Raw genomic sequence first — 19,968 nt, forward strand, 5'->3', positions numbered from 1 at the left:
CAGGTTAAGGCACTACAATGGCTGCCAGATGCTCTGCCTCCCAATTGTAAAATGATCATCACAACAACCTTCACTGACCTCACGTACAAAAGTCTCACCAGCAGGACTGATGTCCAGATTCTCAATTGTCCCCATCTCTCCGATCCCAGTGTCCTGGACAGCATTTTGCGCAAGCATATGTCTTTGCCTTACAAGGAGCTGCCAGACAATGTTTTGCAAAGAACTGCACGTAAGAAAAACTCCCACCTTCCGGCCTTTTTAGCGCTCATTGGCACAGAGTTACGGACATGTGGAGGGCTGAGGGAGAAAGAAGAAGAGATGGAGCTGTTGAGGGAGTATATTGAGGCTGATTCAATTGTAGAGCTCTGGGTGAAGGTCATTCATCGATGGATACAAGATTACAGCAGAACTGCTCCAACAGAAGAAGTCACTGAGGCTCAAACAAGCACTGAATCACTCAGAGATGGTAGTCCTTTTTACTTTGTTATAATATAAAACCATGACTTTATTTGTCAAATCTAATGAGCATTTCCTCTTCTTCTAACCAGATCTCTCAGGCTGGGTGTGGGATACGCTCTGCCTTATTCATGTGTCTCGTTCTGGGCTGACTGAGCCTGAGGTTTTGGCTTTGTTGGAAGATCTAGGCTACTGTGGTGATCTGAAAGTCCAGGTTTTGGAATGGGCCCGACTGCGCTCTGCTTTTTGGCCCTGGGTTCAGGAGAAAGACAATGGTCTTCTGACAATCATGCATCAATCACTCAGCCAGGCTATGAACTTGTTGTTGCATGGTGAGGATGGTTTTAATTTCAATCCTTGCCACAAAATATTTGCTTTAAGTAGCCAAACCTAATTTGATTGAATGACAAATTAAATTGAATTAAATAATAATAATAATAATAATAATAATAATATTTTCAAATTATAAAATGTAATACATTTTTAATTTTTAGTATTTAAAAAAAATAACTCTGACACTATTCCAAGCATTAAAGGAGAACAGGCATTTCTAGGGTGATCTTACAGTTTATATACAATATACATACTGCTTTTGTCTCTAAGGTACGGAGAGTCAGAATTCCTACCATCAGATCCTTGCTAAGTTTTTTCAGGAGTCCAGTTTAGAGCTTTGTAGCTGGGCAAGAAAGACTGAAGAGATTCCTTGGCATCTCAAGCAAGCTGGTTTGTTTAAGGAGCTGCATGATTTCCTCAGCGGTCTGGCGTATGTTCAACCTTTGTCTTTGAATGCAAACATTTTTTGCTAATACAGCCAGTGAGTTTTCAGTCTGTGATAAAATAAAGTCTCCATATTTTTCATAGTACGATGAAGTTTTTGTCAAGCAGCCTGAAGCGATACCCACAGATGACAATTGATGTTATATATTATTGGACACTACTAAGGAAGAGGGGATTTGACCCTGTGACTTCATTCCAGAATCTGATGGCTCAGACTTGTCAGCATCTTAATGGTAAAATATTCTATAACTATACTCCATATACATGTAAATATGACTATTATAATAATAAGACTATTTTTACAAAGTAATTACATAATATTGAATATATATATATATATTAGGGGTGGGCATAGATTAATTTTTTTAATCTAGATTAATCTAGATTAAATCTTGGAATTAATCTAGATTAATCTAGATTAAAATGGCTAATTTGAATTCTGATGAAGGCATTCAGAATATGTGTGCTACCCAAATAATGACTTAAAGTCTTTGAGAATGGATCATAAAGCTGTTCTATGATAATTTGTTGATGGAAATAAATTGTTCAATTAGATGTACTTGTGTAAACTAACTAACTAACAAACAATGAAATTATTTTGTCTCCCTATTAGATTGTGTTTTTTTTTAACGTCAACACCTACCCAGCCCATTACATGTTACACCGTACTTTTATTTTGACAGGTTGCCGTGAAGTTTCTGTGTCATACAGTATGATATGATGCTAGTTTTCTCAAATGAAACGGTAGAAGTAACACTCACAGCAGTTTGGGCGATTGAGTTTATCTGTTCATGTGAGATGAAAATGCCAAAAATTACCGGGAGCGTCACGTGTGTTTCAGTATGCGTGTAGTAAAAGCGCGTCTCCGCAATGCATACATACAGCTAGGCAAACGGAACATATCGGATTCATATTAAAACGGTCTTTTTGCATTTCAGTTTTCACATACACTAGTCCATATCGCGATTTGAATTAAGTGACAGACCAACATTTGATTTATGAATCAAAAAAAACGACGAATTTACGTGGCATTTCGCTATAGTAGATTCGGTTTTTATGAATGGAGGACGACTCGATCCCGTCTGTGTTTTGGCGGAGGAGACTTAAACGCGCGACCATATTCATCCGCGTTAAACTATCAAGGTGAAAGTCATCATAGCTTGCGTAGTTTAGACCAAGCTCCCAACCCAAATTTGAGAATAGATTAACGGCGATATTTTTTTTATCGCGCGATAAGAGTTTCACGTTAACGCAGCACGTTAACGCCGATAACGGCCCACCACTAATATATATATATATATATATATATATATATATATATATATAATTTTATATATCCTCTATATTTATATTCTATATTTTAAAATAAAAATAAATAACGAATTTCTGTCATATATATAACATATATAACCATTTATATACTCCATATACATGTAAATATTCATTAAAAAAGCCATATATATATTTTATTTTGCTATATATATATATATATATATATTTTTTTTTTTTTTTTTTTTTTTTTTTTTTACAGTGAGGTCAATAAGTATTTGATCACCCTATGATTTTGCAAGTTCTCTTACTTAGAAATCATGGAGGGGTCTACAATTTTCAGCATAGGTGCATTTCCACTGTGAGAGACAGAATCTAAAAATAAAAATCCGGAAATTACATTGTATTGTATTTTAACAATTTATTTGTGAATTACTGTGTCAAATAAGTATTTGATCACTTGAGTCAAAAAACTTTTATATTCGGTACAGAAGCCTTTGTTAACAATTACAGAGGTCAAACAGTTCCTGTAGATCTTCACCAGGTTTGCACACACTGCAGGAGGGATTTTGGCCCACTCCTCCATACAGGTCTTCTCTAGATCTGTCAGGTTTCGGGGCTGTCGCTGAGCAACACAGAGTTTCAGCCCTCTCCGAAGATTTTCTATTGAATTTAGGTCTGGAGACTGGTTAGGCCACTCCAGAACCTTGATATGCTTCTTACGGAGCCACTCCTTGGTTTTCCGGGCTCTGTGCTTTGGGTCATTGTCATGTTTTTCAGACCCAGCCACGACCCATCTTTAATGCTCTGACAGAGGGAAGGAGGTTTTTGCCCAATATGTCACAATACATGGCCCCGTTCAACCTCTCCTTAATACAGTGCAGTCGTCCTGTCCCCTGTGCAGAGAAACACCCCCAGAGCATGATGCTTCCAGCCCCATGCTTCACTGTAGGTATGGTATTATTGGGACGATACTCATCATTCTTCTTCCTCCAAACACGGCGAATGGAGTTAAGACCAAAAAGTTCTACTTTGGTCTCATCTGACCACAGGACTTTCTCCCATGACTCCTGTTGATCATCCAGATGGTCCCTGGTAAACTTCAGACGGGCCTGGACAGGGGCTGACTTAAGCAGGGGAACCTTCCTTGCGATGCAAGATTTTAAACCATGACGTCTTAGTGTATTACTGATAGTAGCCTTGGAAACGATGGTCCCAGCTCTCTTCACGGCATTGACAATCTCCTCCAGTGTAGTTCTGGGCTGATTCTTCACGATTCTTAGCATCATTGATACCCCACGAGGAGAGATCTTCCGTGGGGCCCCAGTCCGAGGGACATTGACAGTCATCATTAGCGTCTTCCATTTTCTGACAATTGCTCCAAGAGTTGTTCTTTTTTCACTAAGCTGCTTGGCAAGTTCCCCCTAGCCCTTTCCAGCTTTGTGAAGGTCTACAATTTTGTCTCTTGTGTCTTTTGACAGCTCTTTGGTTTTGCCCACATTGCTACTTAGACTTTGGCTGATTGTGGGGTGCACAGGTGTCTTTATGACAGCTAACGACCTCAAACAGGTGCTACTAATTTAGAATCATGAGTGTAGCTGGACTATTTAAAAGCAAAGTAACAGGTCTTTGGTGGTTTAGAAATCTGGCTGATAAGCAAGTGATAAAATACTTATTTGACACAGTAATTCACAAATAAATTGTTAAAAAAATCATACAATGTGATTTCCGGATTTTTATTTTTAGATTCTGTCTCTCACAATCGAAATGCACCTATGCTGAAAACTGTAGAACCCTCCATGATTTCTAAGTAAGAGAACTTGCAAAATCACAGTGTGATCAAATACTTATTGACCTCACTGTATATATTAAAAAGTACAATTATTTAATAGATTATATAAAAGTATACTTTGATCATGCATCATAGAATTCATGCACTCTCATGCACTTCAAAGAATACATAGTATATATATATTTTTTTTTTACAATTGATAGTTATGTAAGTTATATGAATAAAGTAAGTGTCAAATAATTTTATTCTAAACTAAAGTATTCCAAAATATTGCCTTCTAAAGAGCCTCTTGGAAAGGATAATTCTAATATGTAGACACAGAACAGCAGAAATTATGACACAGAGATCACTTCATGGTAAATGTTAACTAAATCACCTGGTCTTTCTTAGATGTTCACCCTCCAGATTACAGCAGTTTGTGGACCTTGTCATTGTACTCTTCTAAAGTCCTCCTCTCTTTGGGTGAAATGCAACAAGCTGAGAAACTGCTACTGCAAGCAAATCAAATTTTCCAAAAGGTAAAAATAATCAAAGACACTAATATCTTGATAGATGATTAGCTCTAATCATTGTCAGAAATTGTGTGCATTCAAAATATTATCAAATGCAAGGTTTCATTCATTTATAATCTATTACAATGGTCTTTCCAAAGGGCGCAGAGCTGGATAGTGACAGTATGAGGTCACTCCTCAAAGTGCAACATATGCTGGCAGAGCTTTATGTCCAAAAGCATCTGCCAAAAGACACAGAGATGTATTGCCACAAGGGACTTGAGACGGCTTGGTCTCTTACAGAAGCCCACCTTGACAGCACAGAGGTCAAACTAATAGTTGGTAAATGTATTTCATATTTTATTTCACAGACAAGCGAGTTATTATTATTATTTATTTTTTTTGGCAAGGGTGAATTTGAACACATTTAGGACTAATCTGCTCTCACAGGACAGCTGCTTCGTTGTCTGTGTGTGGCATTGCTAGAAGATGAACGGCTGTATGCAGTGCCAGGGCTTTTCAAAGAAATCAGCTCTGTTAGATACAAGTCTGGACATCCTTGTGCTGAAGGCACAGCCATGCTACTGAAGGCCATTCACAAGTAAGACCATGCGAAGGTTGTACATCCACATCAGTAGGTGTCAGTAAAGTCTAAGACAGGGGTGCCCAACCCAGTTCCTGGAGATCTACCGTCCTGCAGAGTTTAGTTCCAGCACTGATCAAACACACCTGTCTGTAATGAAGTGCTCCTTTAGATCCTAATTAGTTGGTCCAGTTGTGTTTGATCAGGTTTGGAGCTGAGCTCTGCAGGAAGGTAGATCTCCAGGAACAGGGTTGGGCACCAAGTATATGACCACTATTTTATCAGCCAGTAAAGCATACCTGAAGTCCATTTGATTTGACTGCATTTTCAACATTTTCAAGGTTGAGTTGTTGCGAGCTCAAAACTGCTGAAAAATGCTTCCAAGTTGCATTAACCAGCAGGAGGCGCTGGTACGGCCATGATCATCCTCTGGTTGCAGAAGTGGAGGAGCAGCTTGCAGATCTCTTGGCCGGAGCTCAAACCAACACAGAGTGAGATGCTTTCATTTAGTTACATCAATCTGTCATCAAACCTTAAAGGAGTAGTTGACTTTCAGAACAAAAATTTACAGATAATGTACTCACCCCCTTGTCATCCAAGATTTTCATGTCTTTCTTTCTTCTGTCGAAGAAATTATGTTTTTTGAGAAAAGCTTTTCAGGATTTCCCTCCATATAATGGATATCTATGGTGCCCCTGAGTTTGAACTTCCAAAATGCAGTTTAAATGCAGCTTCAAAGGGCTTGAAATGAACCCAGCCAAGGAAGAAGGGTCTTATATAGCGAAACAATTGGTTATTTTCTAAAAAAAACAAAAAACTTTTACAATTATATACTTTTTTACTTTTAATGTCGAAAAACTCCCATCTCATTTTCTCCTCCAACTTCAGAATCATCCTACATTACTGCAGAAGTACCGAAAAAAGATGTATACTTGTGTTTACACTCCTTTATTTTCTAAATGGTTCCATAAGGCACCTTTAACATCTGTAGAACCTTTCTGTTTCACAAAAGATTTTCTGTGTAGCAAAAAAAAGGTTCTTCAGATTATAAAAAGGTAAGAAAGAGATGGTTCTTTAAAGAACCTTTGACTGAATGGTTCTTTGTGGAACCAAAAATGGTTTCTTCTATAGCATCGCTGTGAAGAAACTTTCAAAGCACCTTTGTTTTTAAGAGTGTACAAAGTGAACATGCCCTTACAAAAACGGCAAAACAGCGATGTAGGATGATTTTGAAGTTGGAGAAGAAAATAAGATGGGAGTTCTTCGACATACCCTAACTGTCATAAACAGCATTTGTGGTTAAAAAGTATATAAATTGTAATTGTTTTTAGAAAATAACCGTTTGTTTCACTAGATAAGACCCTTCTTACTTGGCTGGGATCGTTTCGAGCCCTTTGAAGCTGCATTTAAACTGTATTTTGTAAGTTCAAACTTGGGGGCACCATAGAAGTCCACTACATGGAGAAAAATCCTGAAATGTTTTCCTCAAAAAAATATTTCTTTAAGACTGAAAAAATAAAGACATGAACATCTTGTATGAAAAGGGGGTGAGTACATTATCTGTAAATTATCTGTCTACTCCTTTAAAGCCACATAATGTGATATCAATGTCACTGGTTTGGTTTGCACTTTTAGATGGACACAGAGGAAGATGCTTGAACTGTACCGGCATGTTATAAGCATTAAAGATACTGAGGCTAAGATGTTGCAACTTTCCACCATGCAACACGACCTTGCTATTGTTCTTATGAAGCTTGGTGAGTGACTAAATGACTTTAGTGACTGGTTGTGCCACTGCGTACTTGTACACTTGAACAATGACCATCCACTTTTTAAGTGGCCTTGGTTTCAATGGCATTTTTCCATTGAAAGCTTTACACCAAACCATCCAGCTCCAAAATGAATCAGACGTTAGGTAAAATGTATTTGATTTCTTTGGACAAAGAAGTGTGCTATGTGTGTAGATATACACTACTGCAATTCAATGAAGAGTCGTATGCTCACAAAACAGTAATATTCTTTAGTTTTGTTGAGCATAAGAATATTTTTTCCAATGAAGCATTGTAAATTAGCAATTGAAGTCATTCACTGCTAGTTTAAAATAACATAATAACATAACATAATATATTTAGATATACACTTTTGTTCAAAAGGTTTTTAATGTTTTTTAAAGAAGTCTTTAAGGCTGTGTTTATTTGATTAAAAACACAGAAAAAACTGTAATATTGTGAAATATTATTGCAATTTAAAATAGTGGTTTTCTATTTTAATATGCTATAAAATATAATTTATTCCTCTGATGCAAAGTTGAATTTTCAGCTTCATTACTGCGTCACACAATCATTCAGAAATTCTAATATGCTGATTTATTATCAATGGTGGAAACAGTTTAGTTCCTTAATATTTTTTGGAACCTGCAATACTTTTTCAGAATTCTTAAATAAATATATATATATATATATATAAAAACAGCATTTATTAAAAAAAATAACAATCTTTTCTAATATACACTACCATTTAAAATTTGGTGTCAGTGCATTTTTCTTTCTTTGTTTAAAAGAAATTAATACTTTTATTCAGCAAGGATGTGTTAAATTGATAAATTATATTAAGGACTTATATGTCTATTTTGAATAAATGCTGTTATTTTTTTTACTTTTCATTTGTTAAAGAATCCTGAAAAAAACTATCACAGGACTGGATTGATGATGCTGAAAATCCAGCTTTACATCACCGGAATAAATTCTATTTTAAAGTATATTAAAATAGAAAGCTGTTATTTTAAATTGCAATAATATTTCACAATATTACAATTTTTTTCTGTATTTTTAATTAAATAAATGTAACTTCGATTAGCATAAGAGACTTCTTTAAAAAACATTAAAAATCCTACTGATGCCAAACTTTTGTATTTTATGCTGTCTGGCAGGTAAAATATTGTTGCGTAGCTGCAGTAGAGCGGACAGGAGAGAAGGGCTGGATCTGCTCCAGAGAGCTGCAGACATAAGGATTCACCTCCTGGGCCCTGAGCACCCACTGACCCGAGACCTGGACCTGTGAGTTTCACTATATTGCATTGTATTGCAATCACACAGATACTTGTTTAACTCTGAATTAATTTTTAATCATATTTTCTCTGCAGTGTTTCTACCCCTGATATTGTAGGACCAAGAAAGCATGTTCTAAAGCCCATCGGGTCCACTTCAAACAACAAACTGTCACTAGGTAGGCCTACGACTGCTTTCAAGGAATCACACAGTGGGCTTCAACAATCATATGTAACACGACCAACTACCAAACTCCCTAGAAGCTTCTCTACACAAACAGCATCATGTTGTATTCAGGATGAAACCCTAAAAAGACCATGGACGGCTTTCCAGGTCTCTGTTTTTGGGCCACAGAGTGATGTTAGCACTCTATTGCAAACAAAAAATGCTGGTTGGTTTGTCAAGCGACAGTCCCTTACCAGATCAACTGGAAGTATTTCCCAGGCAGATAGATCATGCAGAAGGAAGCTCTGAAAGCACTGAATCAATAGATAACAGATGCTTTGTTACATTGTCAGAGTCTATTCTATTCTAGTCTATTTTAATTTAGTCTAGTGTAGTCAAGTATCTAGTCTATTTTAGTACTTTTACCTTTGTGCTGCTCACTTAACGTTACAAATTTCTTTAAAGCTGTTTTGTAACGATATATATTGTGCACTTTATATCATTCATTTCATTAAGAAATCATTTAATTTCATTAAAAGTTTATTATAGCATTATTACATTATAACAACCCCATATTAATAATATAATATAAGAGTAAGTAAAATTTCCATGATTGAATAAAAAATTTAAAAGGTAATTGCGACTCTTTGTCCCACAATTCTCACTTTTTTTCTCAGAATTGCATGATATAAACTCGCGTTTGCAAATTATAAAGTCAGAATCAGGAGTTTATATCTTGAATTTGTGACTTTTATTTCTCAGAATTATGAGTTTATATTTAAAATTGTGACTTTTTTGAGGTTATATCTCAAAATGTTGACCTTTTTTGTCAGAATTACAAGTTTATATCTGAAATTTGTGACTTTTTTTCTCAGAATTGTGAGTTTAAATCTCAAAATTGTGAGGTTTTTTTTGTGACTCTTTTCTCCGAACTGCAAGTTTATATCTTGAAATTCTCACAACTGCGAGTTTATATCTTAAAATTGTCTTTTTTTTCTCAGAATTGCGAGTTTCTATTTTGAAATTGTGAATTTATAACTCGCAGTTGTGAGTTTATATAATGCAATTCTGAAGAAAAAAATTTATATCTTGCAATTCTGACTTTATGACTCGCAACTGCGAGTTTATATAACGCAATTCTGAGCAAAAAGTCACAATTGCAAGTATCTGTCTGTCTATTAGAGCCTGAGAGTGGGTGTTTTTGTAAGACTTTTATTTTGAAAACACCTTAAAAATTAAAAGGAAATTGCAACATCTCAAAATGTTTACTTTTTTCTCAGAATTGTTTGTTTGTATCTCGAAATAGTGGCCTTTTTTCTCAGAATTGCGAGTTTGTACCTCGAAATTGTAAAAGTTTTTTTAAGAAATGTATTTATATCTCGAAATTGTGACTTTTTTTCTTAGAAATGTGAGTTTATATCTTGAAATTCTCAGAATTACAAATTTATATCGAAGTTGTGACTCTTTTCTTCGAACTGCAAGTTGATATCTTAAAATTGCAAGTTTGTATCTCGAAACGGTGACTTCTTTCTCATAAAAGCAAGTTTACATCTCAAAATTGTATTTTTTTTTAAAATCTCAATTAGAATAGAATCGTGAGTTTATATCTCGAAATTGTGACTTTTTTTCTCAGAATTACGTGTTTATATCTCAAAATTGTGACTTTTTTTCTCCAAACTGCAAGTTTATAACTCAAAATACTTAGAACTGCTAGTTTATATCTTAAAATTGTCTTTTTCTCTGAACTGCGAGTGTATATTTCAAAATTGTGACTTCATAACTCGCAATTGTGAGTTTATATAATGCAATTCTGAGAAAAAAGCCAAAATTGTGAATTTATATTTTGCAATTCTGACTTAATAACTCGCAACTGTGAGTTTATATGAAGCAATTCTTAAAAAAAAAATCTGATTTGTGAGTTATATCAAGCAATTCTGAGAAAATGTCAGAATTGAGTTTATATTTTGCAATTCTGGCTTTATAACTAACAACTGCGAGTTTATATCAAGCAATTTTGAGCAAGAAGTCAGAACTGCGACTATCTGTCTATTAGACAATTAGAGCCTGAGGGTGGATGTTTTTGTAAGGCTTTTATTTTGAAAAGACCTGGCTTTGGGAATTTAGCATTGACTTAAATACGGATTTACAGTTTCCGGTTTCATTTCTGGAGAAACGCAGAATAGAAATCGTACCAATAATAACGCAGACAGCAGCCCAGCGGTGGTCTAAGATCTGCGCAGACATGTCGGGCTACTCCCGGATCATACATTATGCGACCAGCTTATTATGCAGCAATAAAGGCTCTATGGAAATATCTCAGCTGCACCACAAGGTCTCACAGCGCTTTGATATCTCTGAAGATGGCTTCTGGTACATCGTTCAGAAATGCGCCCGCTTCGCAGTGGTCCAGAGCAAACCCCGAACAGAGGATGGAGAGTCTGACTGCATCGTCGTTGCCAAAACATCTCTGAGACTCTGCAAGAAATACTCCAAAAATGAATGCTACGAGTGCCAGGATTTACATCTGTGCAAGTATTATGTTTACGGGAACTGCCGATATGGAAAAGGAAGGTAAGCTTGAGAGAATATCTGCATATCTAGTGTAATATGTTCATGTCATATTACCTAAATATAGAAAATGAATACTAAAGACTATTGGACTAATTATCAATACTTAGAAAAAACAACAATGTATTAGCTGTCATCAAAGTTTAGTGGCATTAAAAAGAAAACTGGCTAGTATTTTTTATTTATTTAACCGATAACTGATTCAGAACGATTCATTAATATTAATAAAGCACCTATTTATAAGAAAAAAGTTTCGTTAATATTGATAATAACACCCAGCAACGCTATTCAATGGTATAATAAATGAATAATAACAATAAACTATGTTTTTAATAAGTATGGTGATCATTTAGTTGTTATTGTGTCAAAAATGTCAGAATTAAAATGCTTAAGATCATTTCTGCAGATTGGTTATTACACTTTGTATGTGTTTAAATCTTGAAATTGCGACTTTTTTTCTCAGAATTGCTAGTGAAGATCTAAAAATTGACACTTTATTTCTCAGAATTGCAAGTTTACATCTCAAAACTGAAATTTTCCCTCAAAATCACGAGTTTACATCTCGAAATTGTGACTTTTTTCTCAGAATTGCATGTTTATGTTTCGAAACGGCAACTTTTTTCCACAGAATAGCTAGTTTATTTTTCAAATGGTTTATATCTCAAATTTGCAACTATTTTTCTCATAATCGTGAGTTTATATCTCGAAATTGCTACTTTTTTCTCAGAATCCCAAGTTTATATCCTTAAATTGCTTTTTTCTCCCAGAATTACAAGTTTAAATCTCAAATTTGCTACTTTTTCCCCAGAATAGCAAGTTTAAATCTCGAAATTGCTACTTTTTCCCCAGAATCGTGAGTTTAAATCTCATAATTGCAACTTTTTTTTTCAGAATCGTGGGTTTAAATCTTGAAATTGCGACTTTTTTCTCAGAATTGCTGGTTTATATCTCAAATTTGCAACTATTTTTCTCAGAATCGTGAGTTTACATCTCGAAATTGTGACTTTTTTTCTCACAATTGCATGTTTATGTTTCGAAACGGCAACTTTTTTCCACAGAATAGCTAGTTTATTTTTCAAATTGCAACATTTTTTTCTCAGCAACTGGAGTTTAAATCTCATAATTGCAACTTTTTTTTCAGAATCGTGAGTTTAAATCTTGAAATTGCGACTTTTTTCTCAGAATTGCTGGTTTATATTGCAAATTTGCAACTATTTTTCTCAGAATCGTGAGTTTATATCTCGAAATTGCTACTTTTTTCTCAGAATCACAAGTTTATATCCTGAAATTGCTTTTTTCTTCCAGAATTACAAGGTTAAATCTCAAATTTGCTACTTTTTCCCCAGAATCATGAGTTTAAATATCAAAATTGCAGCTTTTTCCCCAGAATAGCAAGTTTACATCTCGAAATTGCTACTTTTTTTCTCAGAATCACAAGTTTATATCCTGAAATTGCTTTTTTTCTTCCAGAATTACAAGTTTAAATCTCAAATTTGCTACTTTTTCCCCAGAATCATGAGTTTAAATCTCAAAATTGCAGCTTTTTCCCCAGAATAGCAAGTTTACATCTCGAAATTGCTACTTTTTCCCACAGAATAGTGAGTTTAAATCTCAAAATTGCAACTTTTTTTTCTCTGAATCGTGAGTTAAAATCTCAAAATTGCTACTTTTCCCCCAGAATATCGAGTTTAAATAAAAAAATTGTTACTTTTTTCTCAGAATTGCGAGTTTATATCTCAAAATTGCGACTTTTATTCCGAGTTTATCATATTAATTGCGAGGTGCTAATATTAATAACAGCACTAATTAATGAGAATTAAGTTTCATTAATATTGATAATAACACCCAGCAACTCTATTCATTTAGTCGTTGTGTCAAAAAATCTGAAATAAAATGTTCAAAATAATTTTTGCGGATTGGCTATTACACATTGCACACATGAAAATAGTCTGTATAGTTGATAAATAAAAGCAATATCAGTCAACCTCTTACACAAATGAATGTATGGAAATTATGTAGAGCTCGGAATCACTATATGCTTATGTTTTTGTGCTTATCAGGAAGGAGTGTAAATTCTCCCATGATATCCAGTCACAGCATAACTATCCCCTGCTGCGGGAATGTACGCTTCAAGAACTGAACGAGGATGATCTCTTCCTGCTCTTGCTCCAGAATGACCCAGCACTACTGCCAGAGGTGAGGAAATGCAAACAGGACGGCTAAAATAGCCACCTAAATGTTTTTTGGACTCCATTCTCATGAGAGAATTCCTCCCCGAAGCCAAAATCATGCTATGACTGGGATATTTCTGCATTTCCAGGTACCTCTCCTGCGGTTTGAAACGCCCTTCTTCGTTTCTTTCTCTGCGCGCTCAGTTACGAGATGTTTTCAGAGTAGAACAGAGCTCACGTAACCGCTCAGACGTTTGTTCTGGCATGCAACTGGTTACACCCAAATATGCAAGTAATTGAATATTTGAGGCTTGTTTTCTGCGTTATATCCTGGATAAGGTGCAATCTGATCAGTACCATCAGTCAAACGTCTGTAATGTTTAAAAAAAAAAAACACAAAAAAGCCAAACAGCAAGAAAAAGTCAACCAGTAAGTCATCCAAGTGAAGGTCTGCTTCATCAGCGTCAGTATGTTAATGTTGAGGGGAGGAAAAAAAAAAAAAGCAAGTGGTGAATTGAGAAGAATTGTGGTCCACTTTAAGGATGAAGAGTTCCTGATGGTCTCCTAAGTTTGGTTTGAACAAAAAAAGAAAAAAAAAAAAAAGAAAAAAAAGAAAGAAAAAAAAAGAAAAAAAGGAGAATGTCCTGTAAACAGGTAAAGTAGAATGTTGCACTGTGATGCACTGGTTCATTCTAGACGTTTCACTCTATTTGTAAGGCATTTCCGTTGTTAACTTTAATTATTAATAAGTGCATGTGTGGTTTTGAAAATTTGTAATTTGCATTTACACTACAGACCAAGTTTGGAATCGTCAAGATTTCGTTTTTTAAAAGAAGTCTCTTATGCTCGCCAAGGCTGCATTTTGTATTATTTTTTGTATTATTCTTTTAAACAACAGTGTCACATGATCCTTCAGAAATCATTGTAATATGCTGATTTGCTGCTTAATTCTAAATGATCATTGGTGCTCAATTATTAATAGCTCTTATCACTATCAATGTTGAAATCAGCTTTTTATGGAAGCTGATACGTTTTTCAGGATTCTCTGATGAATACAGTTGAGGTCAAAAATGTACATACATCTTGCAGAATCTGCAAAATGTTAATTATTTTAGCTAAATAAGAGGGATCATAGAACAAAAATGTTATAGTCCACACCTCAAAAGTTCAAAAGTTTGGTTCTTAATATTGTTTTATTACCTGAATGATCCTCAGCTGTGTTTTTTTGTTTAGTGATAGTAGTCCCTTGTTTGTTCTGAACAGTTAAACTGCTGTTTTTCAGAAAAATCCTTTAGGTTTTTCAGCATTTTTGTGTATTTGAACCATTTCCAACAATAACTGTATGATTTTGAGATCCATCTTTTCACACTGAAGACAACTGAGGGACACATATGCAACTGTTACAGATGGTTCAAACATTAGCTGATGCTTTAGAAGGAAAAAAAATTGCATTAAAAGCCAGGGGTGAAAACTTTTGAACAGAATGAAGATGTGTACATTTTTCTTATTTTGCCTAAATATCATATTATTTTCATTTAGCACTACCCTTTAGAAGCTACACGAGATGCTTACATGTTTCCCAGAGGACAAAATAAGATAAATTTACCCTGATCTTTAAATTCAAAAAGTTTTCACCCCCTAGGTCTCAATGCATCGTATTTTTTCTGGAGCATCAGTGAGCGCTTGAACTTTTTGTAATAGTTGCGTTTGAGTCTCTCAGTTGTCCTCAGTGTGAAAAGATGGATCTCAAAATCAAACAGTCATTGTTGGAAAGGGTTCAAACTGTTGGGGTTTAACTGTTCGGGACTCATGAACAACTTCATTCATGTAACAACACAGTATTAGCAGGCTAGTTGAGCGTAAGAGACTTCTTTCAAAAACATAAAAAAGGATAATTTTTTCAAACTTTGACCGGTAGTGCAAGTCTGATATTTATGTACACAGGTGTGTGCTCACTATAATAAAGGCACAGGGTTTTTCGGCGCCTGTACCTTTATGGAAGGCTGCACTAAGGTGCACATTTGTCAGCACTTTGTGCAAGACGACTGCCTGTTCGGCCCCAAGTGCAAGCGGTCGCACAGCATCGATGAGCACAGCCGTCGAATGCTGGAGGAACGTGGTCTCGGCGGTGACATCATCCATGACCTGCCCTACATCTACCAGAACGTTTATCGCCTAAACTCTCAAACAGTAAGCAATGGTAAGGATGCTTACATTCAGTTACACATATTACGTATGTATGCAGTAATTCAAATTATGCGTAGATATTCATATACATTTCAGAGCTGATATCCGATGAAGGTGTCAAAACGGTCGCTCAGATGGAGAAGAATGAAATCTGTCTCCACTTCATAAGACGGAAATGCAAGTTTCAGGGTCGGTGTCCATTTCGTCCACGTTAGCTCTGGGTAATCTTGTTTTCTTTAAGCCATTTACGTTAGATTTAAGTTATAATGGGGTTGCTTTATTGCTTCAGACCAGTGTGTTCTTGTCCACTTTAATCTTCCATACAAATGGGAGGTTAATGACGGGAAAGGCTGGAGGGATTTGAGAAACATGGAGGAAATAGAGAGAGCTTACTGTGACCCAAAGAATGAGCACAGGTCAGTACAAATGCACATGCCATTTTTTTCTTTGTCCTTTCTTTTCCTTTACACGATGTTATTTTTTATTTATTCTAATGAGGGTTTATATTTATTAATTTATTACTTAGAATTAGTACTTTGAATAATTTTTGCATCATTTAAAGTATAATTATAGGTAAAGGTTTAGTCATTTAATTATGTATTTTTGTTTTGTACATTTTTATTTCAGTTTACTTTAAACAAAATGAAAATGAGAAATGTTTCCTTGGCAAACAGCTGAAATTCAAGGTTCAATTTTTTTTTTAATGTTATTTAAGTTTATTTTATTTTCAGTGAAAAGGCACATGCCATTTTTCTCTTTTACATTAAAAAATGTCTTGTTTTTTTTTATTCATTTATTTTTATTTATTCTAATGGGTGTGGAACTTAATGAGGATTTATATTTATTACTTTATTGCTTTGAATTATTATTTTTTGTTTGTTTTCTGTGTAATTTTAGTCAAAGTTTTATTAGTTTTGTCATATTTTTGTCATTTTTATTAGATTTGTATATGTCTATGTAGTTTTTTTCCAGCTTTTTTAGTTATTTTAGTACAAAATAAAAATGAGAAATGTTGCCTTGGCAAATAGGTGAAATAAATTAGGTTAAAAAAAAATTCTTATATTTTCATACATTTTGAATAAAGATTGTTATTTTATGGTCAAATGCACATGCCATTTTTAATTTCCTTTTACATTATAAAAAATATATATTTTATCAAATGTTTTTTATTTTATTAATTTATTTTTATTTATTCTAATGGGAAGGAACATAACGAGGGTTTATATTTATTACTTTATTGCTTTAACATTAAGATTTAAAATTGTTTAATTCTATTTAAAGTTTTAGTAATTTTGTTATGTATTGTTGTATTAGTTTTTATATAGTCTATGTGTTTTTTTTATTGATTTTTATTTCATTTTTTGTTATTTTAATACATCAAATTAAACTGAATGAAAATGGAAAATGTTGCCTTGGCAAGTAGCTGAAATAAAACAGGGTATTTTTTTTTTTTTGTTTCGTTCTTGTTTTTTTTTCTTATATTTTAATATATTTTGGAAAAAGTTTATGTTATATCAAATTTATTTTATGGTCAGTACAAATGCACATGCAATTTTTTCTTTTCTCTTCTTTTACATTTTTTTAAATGTAAATTTTTTTATCTTATGTTTTTTTTTTTTTTTTTTTTTTAATGTGTCAATGTCGTTTTTTAATTAATTTTTATTTCAATTTTGGATACGTTAGTACATAAATTTAAAAAAAAGAGATTTTGTCCTGGCAACTAGCTGGAAAAAAAAAATAGGCTCAACATTTTTTTTTTCTTATAATATATATTGGATAAAGTTTATGTTATTTCAAGTTTATTTAATGGCTTTTAGTTTGAGTTAACCATAATAACCCTGATTGCTCTTGGATTCAGTCCAGGCTCGAGAGCGGTGGATTTTGCGTCCATGACCAGGAACCATGAACCCGTGCGCCGACTCTCAACAGTCTCTTCTGTCTCTAAACCCGCCCACTACATCCTAACAACAGAGTGGATTTGGTACTACAAAGGAGATCATGAGAACTGGATAGAGTACGGTCAACCGGTGAGACTCAATTGCAAACATAGTAGCCTGAATTTAAAGTCAGGTTGTGGTTTTGTTTCAACATCATTTTTCTTTAGGATGACAAGCAACGTGTGACATCTGTGACGTCGCGAGAGCTGGAGAAAGCATTTCAAGAGGACAGCAACGCAGAAGTTACTGTCATTAAAGGAAATAGGCATTACTATGTCAGTTTTCAAGGTACTACATGTATGCAACAGGATTTCTGCAGTCACTAAAAGTATTATATTATATTGTATTTATATTATTTGACTTCTGTTTTTACAGATATGTATCAAAGAAATCCCAAACACAACACAAAGAGGAGGGTGCGCAGACGACCACGATTTGTGTCTATCAATGAGGTGGAGGCTAAAGCTGCCCAGTGACAAAACACACAAACACACACTGTTTATGTACTTAAGGACAAGACATTCAAATTATGAGTTATTGTTTAGGATTTGTCTCACTTTTCAAATCAAACATATATATACATGAACTGCAAATGCTTTGATTAATTGATTCAAATGATATTTAAGAAGTATTCATTTTAAGAAATACTAAAATATATCATTATTTTTAATCAAAATAGACCTGTCTTTGCCAAAAAATTATGTTTTAAGTGCTTATAAATTATGTTTTAAGTGATTTATTATAGCTCAATCATCTGCTCATACGAAAGGGTCCTTCCTTTCTGATAATGGACACATTTAAAGACTGTGACTTTAGCATCAATTTTCTATTATTTTATCATGCCTGGATTTGTCTGGTGTGCCTTCTGTGAATGTGGTGTTTTTATGGGGTGATATCGATCAACTCATAGGTATAAACCTTCACTTTTTTCATATGTATTCATCAATAAACACTCTGTTGTTCCTATTTAGTCAATCATTTAAATACAAAAAAATATATATATTTGTAGTTCTGCAAGATATAGCCATTTCAGTCATATGCTAGTCACCAGCACAAATTATTTAATTTTGGTTAATTTAAATTCTAATAAATCTGAATAAATCAGGATTTGTTGAATCCTGATGTATGTTAAAGAGATTATTTACTTTGAGAAGTGTTGAGGGATGTGGCTAATATAATATATGATAATTAGCACAGCCAATTCGATTAATCGCAATTAATTGCATCCAAAATAGACGTTTGTTTTTAAATAATACGTTTTGAGTATAATACACACACACACACACACACACACACTATATATATATATATATATATATATATATATTATATTATACTATATATACACTATATATTATGTAAACACAAACTTTTATTTTGGATGCGATTAATCGTGATTAATTGATCCAACAGCACTGATTAAATAATATAATTTTGTGCATTTTGCCTAATGTGTTCCTTATTATTTATTAAGTTTTTATAGACATACTTAGCACAGATATCATAGTATCAAAATAAAGTTTGTTAATGTTTTGTTTAAAGGCGTTTAAGACAGCTAATTGACAGTTAAATACGTTACAGGCGCCATAAGGCGAATAATAAATGAAATTCATGACTCTAACAAAAATATCAGATAAATATAAAAAATAAATAATGTAATAAAAAGTCATTTGCTCTGATATCTATGCTCAAGTCCTTAAATTTCATCAGAATAAGAACAAAAATCGCTTTCGTGTAAGGATGTAACCATAGCAACAGATTCGCGATCGTTGTAACGGGTAAGTACGTAGGCAAAAACTAATTATTTATTAAGTTATTATAGACATGCTTAGCTCAAATATCATAGCATCAAAATAAAGTTTGTTAATGTTTTGTTTAAATGTGTTTAAGATAGCTAGTTGATGGTTAAATACGTTACAGGCGCCATAAGATGAATAATAAATGAAATTCATGACTAACAAAAATATCAGATAAATATAAAAAATAAATAATGTAATAATAAACCATTCGCTCTCATATCTATGCTCAAGTCCTTAAATTTCATCAGAACACGAACAAAAATCGCTTTCGCGTATGGACGTAACCATAGCAACAGATTCAGGATCGTTGTAACGGGTAAGTACGTAGGCAAAAACTAATTATTTATTAAGTTATTATAGACATATATAGCACAAATATCATAGCATCAAAATAAAGTTTGTTAATGTTTTGTTTAAACGCATTTAAGATAGCTAGTTGACGGTTAAATACGTTACAGGCGTCATAAGACGAACATCGACGTGCGCCTAAAAAAATCCTAAACAAAATGAATGACTCTTATGAAAGTATCAGATAAATATAAAAAATAATGTTATACTAAACCATTTGCTCTGATATTTACACTCAAGTCCTTAAATTTCATCAGAATATGAACAAAAATCACTTTCGCGTAAGGATGTAACCATAGCAACAGATTCAGGATCGTTGTAACGGGTAAGTAGATCGACAAAAACTAAAGATTTATTAAGTTATTATAGACATACATA

At 33.8% G+C, this 19,968-nt stretch overlaps 2 protein-coding genes across 2 annotated transcripts in view; one reads left to right on the plus strand and one right to left on the minus strand.

The window, feature by feature from the left end:
* The window catches only part of LOC141332748 (UPF0606 protein KIAA1549), a 20,959-nt gene extending 20,824 nt beyond the window's left edge, over nucleotides 1–135 (minus strand). The window contains 1 exon segment of the mRNA XM_073837710.1: nucleotides 79–135. Coding sequence (XP_073693811.1) covers nucleotides 79–135 — 57 coding nt within the window.
* Nucleotides 136–10,716: 10,581 nt separating this feature from the next.
* On the plus strand, nucleotides 10,717–18,409 carry parp12b (poly (ADP-ribose) polymerase family, member 12b). Its single transcript, XM_073838205.1, has 8 exons — nucleotides 10,717–11,151; nucleotides 13,209–13,344; nucleotides 15,264–15,519; nucleotides 15,603–15,695; nucleotides 15,796–15,922; nucleotides 17,365–17,533; nucleotides 17,611–17,731; nucleotides 17,819–18,409. Exons 1-8 carry the CDS (start codon nucleotides 10,823–10,825, stop codon nucleotides 17,917–17,919), a joined length of 1,332 nt encoding a protein of 443 aa, XP_073694306.1. The 5' UTR covers nucleotides 10,717–10,822; the 3' UTR covers nucleotides 17,920–18,409.
* The last annotated feature ends 1,559 nt before the right edge of the window (nucleotides 18,410–19,968 follow it).

Source organism: Garra rufa, chromosome 4, assembly GCF_049309525.1.
Source record: "Garra rufa chromosome 4, GarRuf1.0, whole genome shotgun sequence".
Taxonomy (NCBI): domain Eukaryota; kingdom Metazoa; phylum Chordata; class Actinopteri; order Cypriniformes; family Cyprinidae; genus Garra; species Garra rufa.